Source organism: Callorhinchus milii, unplaced genomic scaffold (assembly GCF_018977255.1).
Source record: "Callorhinchus milii isolate IMCB2004 unplaced genomic scaffold, IMCB_Cmil_1.0 Scaffold7, whole genome shotgun sequence".
In the NCBI taxonomy this organism is placed as follows: Eukaryota; Metazoa; Chordata; class Chondrichthyes; order Chimaeriformes; family Callorhinchidae; genus Callorhinchus; species Callorhinchus milii.
Window position 1 is genome coordinate 18,837,539 of NW_024704748.1, and position 19,535 is coordinate 18,857,073.

The 19,535-nt window shown below is 38.2% G+C and overlaps 1 protein-coding gene across 4 annotated transcripts in view; it reads right to left on the minus strand.

The window, feature by feature from the left end:
* prkg1b (protein kinase cGMP-dependent 1b) overlaps nt 1-19,535 on the minus strand; it is a 201,246-nt gene that overhangs the window by 125,172 nt on the left and 56,539 nt on the right. For 3 of the 4 annotated variants that reach the window (XM_007897001.2, XM_007896991.2, XM_007896982.2), the window contains exon 3: nt 4,723-4,836. In XM_007897001.2, the coding sequence (XP_007895192.1) occupies nt 4,723-4,836 (114 nt within the window). Of the gene's footprint in view, nt 1-4,722; nt 4,837-12,004; nt 12,023-19,535 lie in introns of those variants that run through there. The other variant, XM_042336773.1, reaches the window with a different exon arrangement.

Consider the following 19,535-nt stretch of genomic DNA (forward strand, 5'->3'; position numbering starts at 1 on the left):
TGTAAGTCAAGTAATGAATCCAGTTTGTGAATATCTTACATTAAACACCTGTATTCCAATTCTAAATGTATTTTGTATGATTCTAAAATAAATGTCTTCAGAAAGCCCACAAAGCTAGTAACATAAGAAATAATGGTGGATGATAATGTTCTTGACATAATTTATAATAATCTATGCATTTACATTTTGAAGCAATATTAAAAAAAAGAGTACTGATGATAAATGGAGTGTCGCCCATTTCACATGAAAATTAATAACAGGCACTTTTGTAGGTATGTGTGTGTTAAATGCTTCAAGGAATGATTATTCATTGAGTTAAAATATCTTTTTGCCACATGTGGAGCATAGTTATGTGCCGTTCATCACTGACTGAAGCAGCAAATCGCCTCATCCTAGTTTTGGACACAGTTGGGCAGTGAATTTCAATAATTAACATTTGAACAGCCAACAATAACTGACAATCAAAATGTATAATAATGCCTTTCACATCAGGAGGGCATCTTAAAGAGGTTCTTGGCTTGATGTTATCCATTAACATCCAACATACCAACTCGGTTCTACATTGCTTTATGCAACAGTACATTCAAGATTAATCAGTTTAGTGTTCATTTTCACTAAATGATCCAGGGAATATTTTATAGCAAATACTACCAGTTACTCTGCTCTGAATCTTAGCAGAAAGTGGGTTGAGGAATCTATCCTTCCACGTCAAGCTCTGATCTTTTCCAATCAAAGAGCAACCTTGGTAAAACATAGCCCTCTGGGTCAAATCTCTCAGAGACCGTGTTCTAAGCAAAGCATAAAAATTAAACAACTTCTGGGGTGGCCGGATGCCATCACTTCCTGCAAAGCTAGTGTTCCAAAAAATTTCATTATTTGAGACTTCAGATGGATTCTTATCAAGATATATACCAATGTAGCATTTTCTTTGCTTGCCCTTTGATCCATACATGGCAGGATAGAAATATAGAACATTGGCTATTAAATCCAATGGACTCAGAAACTAACCAATGGTTTGAATTTATAGTGTATTCGGTTCAGCTTTAATCAATAAACTTGTACCTTTGAGGGTGGCTGATGGCTGAGACTGCCCTTGTAATTGTACCAGCATGTGGATTCTAGTTTGGATTACTTTCCACTGCTTTACTGATAAAAGCAATGCTGAGGATTTTCTGCTGTTGTTGCAATAGGTACATAACATGGAAGAGAGCCAAGATAAGATATTTGTGCAGCTGTCTAAAGCTTTTCTAATGCAAAAGTCTTAAAGTACCTGCGCACAGTGTCTCCCCCTGGAGAATCAACTTAAGTCTAAACTTATTTATTGAAGAAGCCTGAAAATGAGGCAACATTTCTGTTTCTTTTTAAATCTGAAATGAGCACACACATTTCTGAATGGTGGTCTTCAGATAGTGTGGGAACAATGCTCAATGAGGTTAACTACAGTTGTCCAGACCTGCATACAAATGTAACCTTTTCTACAGTCATCTTACAGTGCTGATTTTCTTTTTTTTATTCCTTTTTCAACTACAGAATGCTCAACCCCAAATTCTTTCTTTTCAATCTGTAGAATTATGATTAATTCCATTGCAATTTCAGTTTTTCCTTGGTCTAATTTAAGCATCTCAAAGGAATTCTCTTTAATGGCATTAGTGTAGTGAATAATCCATGTAGTTTCCAAACTGCTTTCACCAAATGATTTCACACATCAATATATCTTCTGGAAAGACGAGCAGAGACCTATTTTATCTTTTTACACCTGCTGGTAAACCACCTATTGTCTCATTATTAACACACATCAAGGATACTAATTGGATCTTTACTCCTAGATTTTATGCCTAGATTTTGGTTTACATTTATTAAGATTAGGATAGTTATTCCACCTTTATTTCTTGATAAGTGTCGCAAAAATATTTGGAAAACTTGTTCAAGAACATATTTATTACTAACCAGGATGTAGTTGCATGTATCAGGAAAGCCGATAAACTCCTTTAGCAGACTGAAAGTCTGAATCTGAAATCAGCATGGAATGAGGCTTAAAGCAAATTTATTTCCACTGGTTACTAAATGTTCTGATAATGGCATTTTCCCATAAAAATTCCTGGGGAAGTTACATTTACCAACCAGCGAAAAATCATGCCCTCAAAATCAATCAGTAAATTACGATCTAAAATAATTCTATGGTTGTGAATCTTGGATGTACTACATTATTGTGACAAATGTGGTGATAAATTTCACACTGCCAATTCAAGTGCATCATACAAATCAAATAACAGGATTAATGATTGGTGAAAATAAGACTGCATATTGATGAAAACATGGAAAATCTAAATTAATTGAAGCAATGTTTAATCAATTTGCTGTATTGATTTAATAAATTCTATCAAGTATGTTTTGGACAGGAAGATCAAACTTGTATAGGAAGATCAAGCATTTGCAAGGTGGATACTGAATCTAATTGCACCAACAACTAATGCAACAAGTGGAGGACCATAGAATAGGAAGTTCACAAATAAACACATTTGCTTCATGAATTGGATTCTACAGCCATCAACCAAAATAAATCACCCATCAACTTTGAGATCAAAAATAGTATTTTACCTCTCTTTTCGGATCACTTGCCATTATACATGTTAAATCAATAATTATAAAGAGTTATATTTTTCTTTAGCAGATTCCAGGAATATGGCTTTGCAATAAATAAAGGTGTTCAAGAATTGTTTTCAATAAAGTGTCGTGTTCTAAGGTGTCCTTGTATTATTCATGTTTTATATTCAGCCCATTTATCAATCACTAAAGGCTCATAGATACCATTCAAGTCTCAGGATGTTTTAAGACAATTCATAAAGGCTTGTAAGAAGCTGCCGTAGTTTATTTCAGTAGGACTTGCATGAATAATTATCACTATTCAACAAATCCAAAAATAAGCAGTCAAGCAGGTAAAAAAGATTCCAGCTGTCAATCATGGGATTAATTCTCAGATCCCAGAAATTAAATTAGATAATAAGAAAAATATAAATCCCCTACAGATGCTTGTGTGTATTTTTAGACCAAAATATCCTCAGGCAGTCACACTTGGATAATGTTGAATGCAAGAAACAAAATCTTTAAAATAATATGAAATTCTTAAAGACATAAAAAATGTCTTCATGCATACGGTCGCAAATAAATTATAGACTAGGTGTCAGTAGCTGCAGTGTATAATGCACAACCTGGACAAATGTTATCTTGAAGAAAATTAATATTTTCAATGACCATTTAAAATCTACTCTGAAAACACAGAAGCAAATCATAATGTTTCCCTGCCACCTGTTTAACCTCCTCAGGAAACGATCAAGAAATATAATACTTCCTAATCCTCAAAGGTAACACAAGAACATTTGTCTGCATAGGCAACATCACACCGTAGCTCTAACAGCTCAGGAGCAATTATGCCCCACACAGTCTTTGATAGTTTCAGTCTATATCCTAGAAGTCTATTCCACATATTTTTTAAATCTGCGCAGCAAAATTTCCCTCTAGCTTCACTTTAGGTTTGCTAATTTTTAAATTGAAGTCTGCACTAGCTGTCTGATTGTCATTTTTAAGACTAAAAAATAGTTTAAAATATCTCAATGATTTTTTATCATAGTTTGTGTCAGCAGCAATTGGAATTAGCTTCATTGCTCTCCCTTGCACAGTTTCCAAGACCTTATGTTTCAATGATCTGAGCGGTGTGATCAGTCCACCAAATCTCCAGAGGATTTCAACTCAATTGATTTGGCAATGTAGCTCATCATTCTGTTCACTTTTTTATTGTCACCTCTCCCAGTTTGTACATCGAAAAAAAAATTAATAATTATTTAGTCACTCAGTCTACAACTGTTTGTGGGACACTGCTGTGCCCAATTGGCTACCACATTTCGCCCACAATATTACAGTCAATTCACTTTACAGTATTTTCTGTGAAGCACTTTGAGATGATAAGGTGCCATATCAAATGCAAGGAGTACTACTATTATGGTGAATATAGTTATTTACAACACATTCAGCCCATTGCGTCTATGCTTATCTCTCAACGAGCATTCAGTCCTATTTATCTGCCTTCATCCCATACAGCAGCAAATTATTCTTTTTTAAGATATCTATATCTATTTCTTGAATGCTGGTATGGATTCTATTTCATCGCTCCTAGCAGAGGATACCATGATGAGTTAACTAACACCCCTAGATCTCCGTAATCCCTCTGTTTGTTAAATCCTAGCTCACCATGGAGCATATGTGCCTCTTAGTTTCAATTCCAATATCCAATACTACGCATCTATCCATTCCAAATTTAATTTTAATAGTGATCAGCCCAGGATTGCATACTCTTTGTAATACTCTGGCTATCTCCAGTCCACCCCAGCTTGGTGTCATCTGAAATATAAATATCCTCCACTGGGTCTATGAATCTAAGTAATTTAGACTTGATGGGCCAAATGACCTTCTTCAGTGCTGAAATTTTTATGATTTTATGTAGGAGCAGAATAATTCTAAGCCGATGAATTCAATTCAATACCATTTTGAGATTACATCTACTATTTAGCAGTTACTGGGCTTTCTTATTCTGGTTATACAATATCATATTAATAGTGTTGAACTCTGCATCATACAGCACTCCAAGGTTACAACATAAGTTGCAGAACTGCACAAATATAATGAAAACCTACAAGAATACATTTTTAATCCATTTCAAGAACTTACTTTTCACCGTAGCAGTCCTGGTACAGTTGTACAGAATGGCAAGCTCCCCAAATACTTTTCCTGGTCCCATGGTACATAGCTTTGCTTCTTCTTTGGTCACTTCAACTTTACCCTCTGAAAACACAGAAGCAAATCACAATGTTTCCCAGTTCATCTCAACACAATTAAAATAGTTTGATCAGGAATGCAATGACTCCATAAGTACAAATTCATGGATAGCTGTGTTTCATTTGCATGCAGACTTGTGGACGCATAGCACAGATGTGTGTAACACGCTATTACAAACCTAGCTGCATAAATTTGTCTACAGAATTGAATTTTAGATTTAAAATATAAAAATATAAACATATAAAAATATGCATATTGTCAGCGAACAACCATTTTTAAATCATGTTCACAGATGTAACTCTGGAGTAGTGCTGCCAAACCTAGTGGCACTGTGCACATGTGGCCATTTTGCTTTTCACGTTGATGTGAAGAGCAAAATGATTTCTCACAGAATACAGAATGCAAAATCACTCATTCTGTGTGATCCGATGGGTAACTCTTCTGTATATGTAGCTTTATTGTCATATATTGGTCAAACATCAGTGGCACACTCTTTCAGTTTATGCTGTGTGCCGTTATGTGGCCATATATTACAGTATTACCATTTCAGTTGGTTGATGGAAGTAAAATTTTGTTGCTATATATATGTACGATGTTCTGTATGTTTTGGATCTACATTGAATCCTTTTTTCCATTGTAGAATTGCCATTTCTTTCTCTGGTGACTACTTGTCAATCTGTGTTGGATAGAACTGCTGTGGTGGAGCAATATCTCTATAGTATATATTAATTTATTTATATGTTTTATAATGTATTTTGACTGACTTGCCATCAAAATGAGATTCTTCTGGAAAGTATGATAGTGTAGATGCTTTTTCTTGCATTTAAAATAACGCCTTTTACCTCAGGAGGACGTCTCAAAACTCTTAACAGGATATGATGTAAACTGTACTGACTATGTAAGTGAATGACAAATTCAGCACATCCCCAGCAATTGGAGTATCAGCCCAGACTATATGAGTTTAAACGCCTAACATGGGAATTAAATCCATGGGGGGATTTGATGGGACAATGACATAACACCTACAAAGTACAATCACTGCCCTAAATAGTAAATCCGATGAAGTGTTTTGAACAGTCCCCTTGACGTAAGCAACAGATGTGAGCATAAAACTGTGAGTAAGTAAATGAGCAGACACTTGCCAAAAACTGCATAATTATTTTTGATAAACAACATTTGTGTCAGAGTCATTTAATACAACCTAGAGCAGATCCGATAACTGGTCCATCATGGAATGAGAATGGAGCAGTTATCGGATCCGCTCTGGGTGATATTAAATGATTTGTCACAAATATTGGTTGCCGGAAAACTGTCCTGATAATTTTTTCCATCAAATATATGTTGGATGCTCCTGCACTAAATGTCTGCATCTCATTATCATTTCAATTAGAATTAGTAATTGTGTAAACTTTGGCAGAGTGGCTTATTTGCGCAATTACTATTGGTTCTGGTTTAAAAAGATAGGAATGGCAGCTGAGGAAAGTGAAATTGACAGACAAAGGGTAACATAACCTTCAAAAAGAAAAAGAACTGTGTATTGTTGCATCAAGGTATAACGAGAGGAAAGAGACTAGTGTGCATATTTTTAGAATTATAAAGGGTAATTGAGCCATTTACTATATCAGGAGGTTGTTGGTCGCTTGAGCTGTTCAAATGGGCACTTAGAAATATACTACATCTGCCTTGCGTTTTCACACAAGGAACATTTTGTCTGTCTACATACAAGATTTATTTTTCAATCCTCTGCTGCTGGTTGCAATGCAAATAAATGTTTTCTCTGCAATGCTGAAACAGTCGACTGCAAAACCAAACACTGTACTGTAGTTCCAAAAGACGAGTGTTGCATGGCCTTTAATTACCACTAAGATACACTTTACCACGTCTTTCAATGCAACTGCTGTCTGCAAAATTTGCACCACAGAAATCCTAAATCAACAAAGACCCCTAAAAAGACCAAATGGCAAAGCAGCCAGGTGTTAGCCCAGACGTGCCAAACAGATGAATTGTTCCAATTAACACAAAAAAATCAATTTTCTGAATATTACAGAATAGACCCTACTACACTCTTAAAACGGTACGAAATCCCAGTTGTTAAAATGTAAGTTGCAGGTCACCCAACTGTTTTGGAAACACAGCACTGCTCTTAATCCTGGATGTTTTCAAAGGACATATGGTTGTACTATTAAGGGCAGTTTTATTGTCTGTAAGTGCATTGAAAGCACACTTACAGCAAGGTATTGACACTCTAATGTTATCTTATATTCAGAAGAACAGCCACAAATGTAATCAAATGTAATAAAAAGCTGCAATAAGCTTTCTGAGCAGATTTTAAATTGTACATATTGAAACAATAGACAGTAGAAAATATAGTAAATTGTGGAGCTCCAATAAAGTACTAAGATACCATGTATCTATGACCAGCTGAACAAGTGCTGTAAATAGTTACACTGAAAGTATCAGAGAATAGAGCAGATGGCCTAAGCTGAAATGTAGATCCCACCCCTGAGATGTGGATCACAGTAAAAAATGAACCGTTCCCGCTGTCTCTATAAACACTATTCATGTGAAGTCTCTTGCCACTACGCACACTGCAAATGATTCTGAGAAACTAATGGAACAAGAGCAAGGTTTCCTTTCTCTTATATCAAATGTTTTATTGAAAACTCAAGCTGTACCAGAGGAATCAACGGCTGGAAACTACTTCGCTCCTTTTAAAATGTAGTGAAGTAAATCCTCAGCTACATTTTGGCTGTTCAGGCTTAACCGTGCTACAATTCCTAAAAAAAATCAATAAAATTAAAGGATAATAGAAAACAGGCCAGTGGCAATTCCTCACGTGACATGGCCAGATGTTCCTACACTGTCAAGAAAAAGCAGTAGCAAAGTCTGGGATTTTCCCCACAGAAAGGTGAGTCACACTGGCCTTTCAGCCAGATAAAAAATTAATTCATGTCGGAAGACCATCTTAAAGCACAGGATATACCTTAAAGTGCAGTGACTGTGTATTTTTGTAGACAAATTAAAGGCTAAAAACTAAAAGCATTGGCAGAAGCTGGCAAGAAGGTTACCTGCCTGCCATCTCAATCACGGAATGATCTGACCTGAGGCGATGCATGGAGGGGAAATGAAACAAACCATAAAACCTAAGTTTAAACAAAGTGTTACTGATGGGATCACTTGTCTGAAAGTGAGCAGGAATTGAGTATGCTTGTTCAGGCTAACAGTCACTCCTCTCAGATACAAATGTTGTCAGAGAATAATCTGTAATTTATTGATCTTTTAGGGAGGTTTTGCTGCAATATTAAAAACTGCCAGAATTATTTTGAGGGAATGTAATCCCTTTGCCTTTACCTTCCAAAATGAAACAGTGATAGCTAACAGAAGGTAAGTGATGGGTGCCAGTGTCAGACAGTGTCGGGAAAAGGGTAAAGAGGAAGAAAAGAGACAGAAAGAAAACAGGTGAAAAATACAGTTGAAGCAAAAATGGGACAAAAATAGGAAAGGAAAAACTGAATGCAGGCAATGTTTTGTTTACAGTAAAGTAATTTAGCATTATTCTTTATTGGGTTCATGTTGATACAATAAATCTGTTTTGGCATTCCAGCACCATAATCTAGGAGTAATCTGCTGGTAATCCACATCAGAATCCTTGCCTCAATTCTAATGCATGTGCAGGTCTCTGTATCACAATGGGGAATGGGAAAGGGCTTGATTTTCATTTTCCCATCTCTAGCGGAGAAGAACTGAGACCAATTGTAGCGCTCTGTCACCCCACCTGAAATCATCTAACTCTACAGTCCAGGGTCTGTGCGATCTATGAACGGACTGTGATTTTACTCACTAGGCTACTGGGTAAACTCTGGAGACGAATTAATTTCAAAAACCTTTATCAACCCACGTGATTTGATGCACATTTTTTCACTTGTCAATTCATGTTTGAAGCTGTTGACTACAATAGACATTGTTTCATGTTAAGTAAAATCCTTATAAATTCCTTAATGAACAACAACAACAACAACTTGCATTTATAGAGCACCCTTCACGTGGGGTAGTGTCCCGGAGTGCTTAATGAGCTATGAGGGACTCTCAGTAATCAATTAACTAGCATAGCTTATCCAAAATGCAAGGCGGGTTACCAGGTTTCCAAACCCATGGGACATAAACTCAGTTGAATTGCTAAGGTCAGAGTGCGATCCAAAGAAGTGGTGCTATTAACGTGACTCATTGCTGCAAACTCCTTTAGAATGTATGTGCACTCTGGGTGAGTTTACAATAATTCACAAGCTGTCTTGTTTTGTTTGGATCTTGCTAAAATTCCAGAATTTTTGTCTGTTTCAACTAGTGTAAATATCTGTCAGATGATGCTGTACACATTGTTTCTGCTGAAAAAAAGTATTTTGTGAACTCTTTGTTTTGTATTTCCTGTCTATTCTTTAACATTAAACAGTTGAAGGAGGACTCATTTTGAAATGCCTTTTGTCCTTATTTTGGCAGTTGTTTCTGAGAGCAAAAAGAACATTAATGAAATAAAGCTCGTGAGAAATATGTGAAGGTCACAAACTAGTTTATTTCTCTCATCTTAAACAAGCAGAACAAAATGTGCAGCAGATATTAGTCAGGAATATTAATCCAACACAGCACGCTAACCACCCCAATTGTAATGCTTGAGAATGATGTGTGAATGCAGAAAGAAGGCAATAAAATATAACATTGAATCTTATTAAACTGAAAATGCTGTGATCAGGCATTCCATTACCATTCATCTGGAGAAATTGTCTTAATGCCATTCTATTTCCATCCAACATATCCGATAGTGTGTGCCCCCAATACAGTATTTGTGAAATAATCTGCTCACATAGTACATGAGGTACTATTTATAAAATAAAATAATAATTCTTGCATTTAATATTTTTTCACATCTTCTAGACATCTCAAAGCGCTTCACAGAATAGACTGTAAAGTGAATTGACTACATTTGTGGGCGAAATGCGGCAACCAATTGCGCAAAGCTGTGTCCCACAAACAGTCGTGGATTGAAGCGACCAATTTAGTATTTTCTTTTCTTGAGGGATTATGATCAGGCGTGTGGAGTAAGGAAACTTGCCCAAGGTTTTGCCCTGCCGGGAAACAAACTCAGGTCTCTCACTTGCGAGGCGAGTGCTCTAACCACTGATCTACAGGACTCCACAAATCTCAACAGAATGCCTTCTGGTCAATTTTCAACATTTCAAATTATATTTATTGCAAAAAATAATCAGCCCAAACCATGTTTACACCCAGTGACTAACCAAATGAAATGGAACAAGCAACGTTATTTAAACTGCCCTGTAAAAAAGCAATCTGCACAATGCAGCATGAAAAAGTACTCACTGAAGTGGAATTACCTCAAATGCCATTATAATTAATCCACCGGACATCAAATGAAAGGAGAGGCACAGAATTGTAAGGAAAGCAATAAGAATCATAATATTGTTAGCTGTGACATTTAATCTGTCACTTTCAGAGTAAGAACAATGTTCTAGTCTTATCAGTTAAAGCTCCGATATTGCATATGCCACACAAATAATTTTCTCAGTGGAGTCTATTATGCATCATGTATAAATCATGTGTATTCTGCACCATGTATAGAGGGAACAAAAGGTGTTGTTAAATATATTATTAACAACCAGTGAAAAGTATTAGTTATCTATTGAATCATTTTCATTGGTTGTTAATTACAATATCCTAAATATTCTAATTTGAGGCAATTAAGGTTTTCAAATGGAAAACCTAAACAGTTAGACAAATTAGAGCTCTTCAGTCATGACAGGACATGTCTCAGAGGGAATCTTACATACTTTTATAACATTTTAAGTGGGATTCAGAAAATAAACCCAAAACAATACTCTTGTAGGCCCCAAGACAGTAGAAAGAGAGGTCATAGCTTTAGAGTTGCAAAGGACAATTTCAGGACAGACACAAGGAAGGATTTCTTCAGCCAATTGGGTAATTAAGGATTGGAATAGCTTGTCAAGAAGGATAGTTGAAGCCACTGTGGACTCATTTAAAAAATAAACTGGCTACCTTGATGGAAGGGTGGGTTTTCAGGAATTAATGAGATCCATGCTTCATCCAAACCAATATTGTGATATAACAGTTGCCAATCGCCAGTCAGCATTTACATGACATGCACAGAGGTAGAAATGCACAAAAATTTCAAGGAAAATGAAAACGTCAACCTTAAAGGAAAATTTACTAACCTTGGGTCAATAGATTAAGATAAAGGTCAAAACTAACCAAGGAATTGGTAGAAGTGCAATTGCTCACATCAGGGAACGTCATGTCAAACATTATCATTAGGCCAAACAGTTAACTTGATTCATGCAATAAAATAATGATCATTTGGTCCAGCTGGATATAATGGGTCAAAATTGCAATATTCCCAACTGGATTGGTAAATATTGAAATTTTCTGGTAACCTGCAGGTTGGCATGAAGTGTATTGTGCTAACTTGCAAGAAATCCACTCCAATGTAACTGGAAGTAGATTGCAATGCATTACAGCAGACAGCACGCTGTATTGTAAATCTAAAGTTTCTATTGAATGAAGCAAACACTTTTTAACTCAATCTATTTTAAAAATAATATCCTGTGGAAGGTACAGTGGTCAGGTTATTAACTGAATAGAAAAGTCTTCCTCTCATTCTGATGAAATCCTTGCCAGGGGTGTCTCTGTGGTAAAGTGCACTGCTTTTTCATTAGTTTTTGTAGTTAAGCAGCCTGACAACATATCATTCATTAACTAGCAAGCTAAATTTAATAATAACTTTACAATTCCCTACCAGTTCATGGTACAAGAATATTAGAGTATCACTGGCCACAGTGCAGGGAATAATATGTCGGAGTTTCACATACCAGCTGCACCCATCCGTTGCAGCTTCACTTGCAACCAAAGGATCCAATATGGAATGACACACAGACAAACACACAGACAGACATTTTGTCTTTATTAATATAGATCGATTAATATATAAAATTATATACTTAAGGGGAGGGAGAGGAGGAGGGGCTAAACTCCAGGGGCGGAGGGGATAAACCCCAGCCCCAGATGAGGCCCCAACTCGAGCCCCAGGCTTCACCCTCCCCAACTAGTCACTGCTGGGGCACGGAGGAACCTGTAAATCCTGCGACCTTACCGAGCCAACCATCACCCGCCCCTGGCCCACCTCCGACATGGCGCCGTCCAGTCCGGCGGCCGCCCAGAAACGGCAGGAAAAGCAGCCGAACAGCTGCCATCAACGCAGCTCGAAGCAACTTCCACCTCACCACCACTATCTTGTTCCGTTGCTTGGCTTTGTCTGAGTGCGTGCGAGTTGTGTGCGTGCTCTCTGACGCACGATGCCACAGCGCCACTGGGTGTCGGCAGGGCCACTAGGTATAACTGCAGCATACATGTAACTGCCAAACATATGTGATGAGCTTTTTTTTACCATAGCTCATCTACGATAGATCCCCGAAAAACAATATGACCATGACACTCCACCATGCAAGACCTTTCCGATGAGGTACAAATCATGTCTCTACGTCAATCAGTTATTGAATTCTTCGTCGATACACAGATATTACATCTTTATTAGTATAGAAGATATATATTATATAAACACAATATTCTGTTAACTGTCTTAATCTTAAACAGAATTAGCAGTCCTGTCAATTCCAGTGACTATGTGTCCTCTAAGGATTTTTTCCCCAAATAAAATGATGAATGAATATTTGAAATTAGAATTAGCACACAATTATAAAGGTGACAGCTTTCTATAATTGAAAGTAGCTGGATTTCCACTTGATATTGCATTAAGTTACATGTGGGCGTAAAGTCAATCACTTAAACTAAATTAACATGGATTTATACTGAATGGTCGGGCAAAGGTTATTGTAAATAGGTAAGTATTTCTGACAGCAGTAACATTTAAATGAATATAATGATGGTGTAATAATCATCAGTATTCCATTTATTCTGTCTCCACACATTTCCCTAGAGCCTGATTGATAAAGATTATAATACAAGACAATGGGGAGATGCCTGCTTGAGTGCATCTACCTCCTTGAAGAAGCACATAAACACAATTGTCAAACAGGGCTGCATGAGTATGTGGTCTGCTACCTTAGGAAGAAGATCATTACAATTTCTCCTGTTCTTGGTATATCTAAGTGACGTGGATTTACAAAATGCAACTGCAGTATCTGGCAACTTAACTAACTTGCACTTAGTTTGGAAATCCAAATCATTTAAACAGGTGAATAATGATCCTCATACTATCATATTTATCACATTAAATCTGTTAAGATCACAATTTCCAATCTACTACTAAAAACTGACCATGGATATAAATTCCCGCTCACTAAATATCGACACAATGATCGAACCGAAAGCCAGTTTGAAGATTTCTCAGCCACCATTTTTGTTTCTACACAAGAAGTTGAACTTTGCTGATTAAATCTCCTCAGCTTGTACAGTAGTCTATAGTACATAGCTTTATTAGAGTAGCCTAACTGCATTATAATAGGACCAAAACATTTTGTATTATTAACTAGGCAAATCAATCAGATGATCACGATCATGAAGTAACTGAAACAAGGTCGCAAATCATTCTCTGTTTCTTGATAATCTCTCCCTGCAGCACTCCCAAATAATGTGTGATGAACTCCAACTCACACTGTATGTAAATTAAATAAAGCTGAAATTAAATCTGCAAATATAAGGGTATAAACTGTAAAATATTAAGTATTGTACATGAGCCAGTTTTTATGGATGCAGTTAAAATCCTTTTTTTAAAATTTATTTTCTCTATTTATTTTCTCTCTTACTTCATTGACATCCTGCTGTGTACCCTATCTGAGTGTACACCTTATTAATCTGTTGCTAATCCCACTCTAGCTAAATCCTAGAAGCTGGGTAAAAGCAGTGCTGAGTGACTGTACCTCCAATTCTCCCTCTCTGTCTGATAACAGTGGTAAGAGTGAGAAATCACCAGTGTAAACAGATGGGCAGGATTCATACAAGTCATGGTACAATGCCTGGAGCCCAGTGTACCATCCAGTATATATACATACTGTGCCACTGCAAAAACTCAGTACCACAATCTAGCAACACAAATAATGAAAAAATAAAATGGCTCTATAAAAGGGAATCCTGCATAGTTGATTATATGTAAATAAATTTCATTACTAAACAGAAGTATTTACTGGATAAATTAAAAATAAATTAGTTACTCTGACCATGCTGGATTCTGTCATAATATAAAAGTCAGGACAATCAGGTCCTGAATTTGTTTACTATTCCTGAGTTTTAATTCTGCTTCTTTGTTGAGTTACTTTTCACTGAGTCAAGTGTTTTACTATAACGAGTATTGGTCAGTATTCAGTGCCAAATGATATTAAAACCTTGTTTACAATGGAAACAGAAACCAGGGTGATTAAGAGTCTGACTATGTTTCCAATTACCACTATAAACAATGATTTAAACATTTTGGAGGTTTGTTTATTCTGAGTACTCTGCGGAGCTCCCAACATTACTGTGGAACTTAACGATGGCTCAACAACCAGTCGACTTGCACTCTCTTAATTGCTTTGCCTCTCCCTACATTATTCTGGGGAGGAAGTGAAAGTTATGTTTAACTGAAGAATGTGAACAAGAGCATAGGAGACAAGTGAGTTGGTGATGATCAAGTTTTTCTCTCTTCCCTCATAAAATCTCTAAATAGCCAATGATCTGAACAAAAATTGATCATTCATTTCATGTGTGTTTGTAGAACATTGCTGCGCGCAAATTCACCTAAAACAAATACACCGTGATTACATTTTACAATACGTCCTGCAAAGCGCTTTGAGACCTTTAAAAGCTCATCCCCCTGATGAAAAAGCTGTTTTATTAAATGTAAGGATTATTCTTAAATATTCTGAGCAGGAATGGACATGAGTGATTCACCTCTGTATCAGAGTTCAACCTTATTTCCCACCCTTTCTTTTGTCTCTTGAACAAAATAAATTCCTTAAAGCTTTCCACCCCATTGAAAGGTACAATACAGTTTCTAAACATTTGATACTTTTATGATACGAACTGTTAATTAATACATTGCTAACCTTCCAATGAATATGGTACAGCTCAACTGCTATGGTTTCAGCGAGCACACTGCTGCCCATCAGTTATGCAAAGTATCAAATACAATTGCCAAAAGACTGAAACAAAAGAAAGCACTCAAAGAAGATTAAAATCATCTCTTGAGCTGCATTGTACATAGTTTATGGGAAAAAATTATGATTGAGTTTTGAAATTATAATATAATTTTAGGATTTGGATGATGGTTATAGAGTGTCTTTATTCTCATAGTTCATGGCAACATTTGAATCCTTTGATGAAATTACTGTTCTGTAATCACTCTACCTTATTGATGTCTACCTCTCTAGTACACATTTGGAGAACCAGGTGAAGACCGCATCACAGATAAGCTCTCCTGATGGCTTTATGGGTAAAGGCATTAAGCCAGGCATAGTGGAAGATTGCACATTCAAACCCTGTTCTGTGCTGAGTTTATCAATCTCAATCTGGGCAGAAACTGGGTTGCTATATTTGGTTTTAGGACCTCTGGGTTCGGTTGGGGAAAAATAAGACCATAAGACCATAAGACTTAGGAGCAGGAGTAGGCCATTCAGCCCCTCGAGCTTGCCCAGCCATTTAATAAGATCAGGTCTGATCTTCTAACCTAATTCCATTTCCCTACCCTATTCCCATATCCCTTAATCCCTCTATCCTCCAAAATCAATCTGGTCTCCAGCTACATTACCTGGAAGCGCATTATACCGACTAAGAGGGGCTCTGCTCCGATGCTAATCTACTTCCAGACTGTTCCCACGGGTCAGCATGTTGTACTTATAGTTATATGCAAGAATCATTATTTACATCTTCTGTTACAAATATTATGTTTCAGACCCCACTGTACTGAAATTATTTTTGGACTGGAAAAAAAACACCAACAGAAACTATTCAAATCACATCTCTGCTCATGCTAGAGTAAGGATCACTCCCTTCAGTCTGTGCTGCTGTGCCTGGAGCCTCTTTCATTCTGTCCTTCTACAGTTATTTCCCATCAATGATTTCTGACATATGTAAGTGGTGTTATACCTTGGAGCCAATTGGGCTAAACATTCAATTGACAATAACAATTCATGAGATGCTCTCTGGGAAGATTTGTGGGTCATTCTCTAAATATCACATGGAATTACAGGTGATCAATCATTCTTGTACAGTTCAAAAGTTCAGTTAAATCTATTTCCGCCTGTTCCAGTTCGACACTGTTCAAAGTCCTTGCTAATTTCGAGTTGAATAAAATGCATTAGCTTAATATGAAATCATGCTTCCACCAATAAAGAAATTATACAGGAAGAAAATGTTTATTTATACATGTTTCTTGTGTCTTTTATGATTTCTAATGTTCTCAGACAATCAATTCAAGTCAATCTCCGACTAAAAGCACTGGTTCAGATTCAAACTATTATCTTTGACAACATCGGCCATTCTCATTCATCAAACATTTCAAAGAGTTTCCAGGACTTTTATGCCATTAACTTTTCAAGCAACTACAAGTAAATAGTTTTCGATATCTTCAATCTAACAAAGGACATCAGAGGCTGTTATAACATTTCGGATGGTAGACTTAATTAGGAGCTTTTCTTTTAAGTCATACCAAAACTCCAGTTTACGAGGTTCTGAAATGTTTTATTTTTGGCATTGAGATCAGCGCTTTTCTGTGTGCTTGCAGGCTATCACTCAATCTGTTCATGCAGAAGATGTATTGTTCTAACTGAACTCATTGCTATTCTACAAGTTCACATTTCACCCACAAAATAAACAGTCAATCCACTTTACAATATATTTATATATAAAGCGCTTTGAGACGTCTCAACAACAACAACAAAATTACATTTATAGAGTGCCTTTCACGTCGGGAGGACGTCCCAAAGCGCTGAACAGTCAGATGTCAGGACCCGAGCATGGGGGAGGGGTGGTGTAGGGGTGAGGGAAGGAAGAGAAGTGAGAGGGAGACCAAAGGCACGGTCGAAGAGAAGGGTCTTGAGACCGACCTTGAAGGAGGCAAGGGAGGAAACGAGGCGAAGGGACCATGGGATGGAGTTTTAGAGTGTGAGGGCAGGAAGACTGAAAGCCCGGCCACCAATGGTAGGGCGGGTTGGGCGGGAGACATGGAGCAGCCCGGAGCCCGATGAACGGAGGGAGCGGGCAGGTTGGTAGGGAGTCAGCAGGTCAGAGAGGTAGGAGGGGAAAAGGCCATGGATGGCCTTAAAGGTGAGGACGAGGATCTTTAACTCGATTCTCTGGGGGATGGGGAGCCAGTGGAATCGGGCAAGGGTGGGAGTGATGGGGTCACGGAGCCTGGTGCGTGAGAGTACACGAGCTGCAGAGTTTTGGATGATCGGCACCTTGTGAAGGGAAGAGTTGGGAAGGCCAATGAGGAGGGAATTCCCATAATCAAGCCTTGAGGTGACAAATGCGTGAGTGAGGGTTTCGGCAGCCTGAGGGGTGAGGCAGTGGCGGAGTCTGGTAATGTTGCAGAGGTGGTGGTAGGCAGTGCCGGTCAGTTGAAACAGTTCAGTTTCAAACAAGATACCCAGGTTCCTGACTGGCTTAGTGAGGTTGAGTGTGCAGCCGTGGAGGCTGATGCTGCCAGCACCTGAGGTGAGGAGGCGCTGGCGTGAGCCAATCAAGAGGGCCCCAGTTTTGCTTACACTGCGTTGGAGAAAGGTGGCCCTTGTCCAGGACTTGAAGTTAATGATGTCGGCAAGTAGTGGGGCAAGGAGGTGGAGCTGGGATTTAAGGAGAGGGGTGGGGATGGGGTTGAGGGAGCAAGTGGTGGACTTCATGGAGGTTACCGTGTTGAAGAGAGAGGAGGGGGTGACAGGTTCAAAGGTGTGGAAGGAGGGATGGGTAATTGTCAGATGGGTAATTGTGTGGGGTGGGGGTAGGGAGGGGTTGGAAGTTGGGAGGGCAGTGGCAGCTGAGGGGATTCCCTTGATTTTGGACTCAAGGAAGTCCAGCATTTTCTCGCAGTGAGAATCGGAGGAAAGTATCTGCGAGGTGTGTCGGGGAGGGCGGAGGAGCCGGTTAGTGGTGGAGAACAGAAACCTGGGATTGCCTTTCTCCTCCAGGATTAACCTGGAATAGAAGGATGATTTGGCTGAGGCGAGAGCAGAGCAGTAGTTCTTGATGAGGTACAGCCAGATGTGGCAGTGGACCATTAGCCGGATTTGAGCCAAGTGCATTCGGCAGACCGAACCTGGCCCTTAAGCGAGCGGAGGTGGCTGGTGAACCAGGGTGCAGATCGGGAGTAGGAGGCAGTTCGGGAGTGAGGGGGGCAAGGACGTCAAGTGTGGTGGAGTGGGTGCTATGGAGAAGAGTGAGTGCAGTGAGTGGATTGTTGCGAGAGGTGGGCCAGAGGGGGAGGAGATCAGAGGACTCCAGGGCAGCAGAGAGGGATTGCGGGGAGATGTTCTTCCCTGGGTGGTAGAAGATGGTGATAGGTTTGGAGGCAGCGGGGAGAGGGATATGGGAGTTGAGGGAGATTAAATGGTGGTCAGAGATGGCCTTGTCAGTGATGGCCAGAAATGGCCTTCTCAATGACGTGATAAGGTGCTATATAAAATGCAAGGATTATTAATATTTGTTTAAAAGATCGCGGTTTACCATTTCAGATGCCTTATGGAGTTGTCTTTCTATTTATTTGATATATGTTTGCAATTTATCTGACGAGACTCATCAACTACCTTTGTCTCTGCCATTGGCTGTAGTCACTCAGTTAAAATTCCTTCTGTTGTACCTTCTACTGGATTAAGTTGTTCTTTACAGTGAGCGATGATATCCCCTTCAACTGAAGCTGTAACCTCTGTTAGTTTATTTTCTAATTGTGTCACAGTACACAGCATTTTTGCTGAATGCTGCTCTCAAGACTGATTAATTCTGGTTTCTTCCCCGTTAATTGATGTTGCAACTTATTGTCTCTCGGCTAATTGTCTATTTATATTAGTTGTCCCCTCCTGAAGCAACATTAAAGTAGCTCATAAGACATGTGCCTCAATTAGTGAGACCATATTAGGAAACCCAGTCATATATGTTCTCAAGTCTAATCTATTTGTCCCTCTTCTGATCTCCGGCTGATCCTGATTTAACCATCAACTGTGGCAAGACTAAGAATTGATTAGGGTATCTAACCTTTCCAGATAACAATCTCCAATGCCAATTTAAGGTAATTGTAAGGCTTTTTTTGATTAATCTACTTTTTGTAACCCCAAATCCTTCAGTGTACCAGACTACCTTTTTTGCATAAAATTACATAGAATGATATTGCACGGAAACAGGCCATTGACTCAACCATATGAACCATCACCCCTTCTATACCTGTATGTTCCCTTTTCCTCCACGTGTGCATCATGTTTTTTTCTTAAATATATCAATGCTTTTTGTTCCAATTATTCTCTTATGCCAGATTTATGAAGCAATGGATAAAGAACACATTGCTGTAAATGAGTAGTTTTAAGTTTGCAGCTCTGCAAACTAATAAAGATTACGGAGCATGTTAACATCACACACAGCAGATGATTTCCTTGTTGCTTATTGCTTAATTCCTTTCCTACTTTACTGATTTCTGGTCAATAATT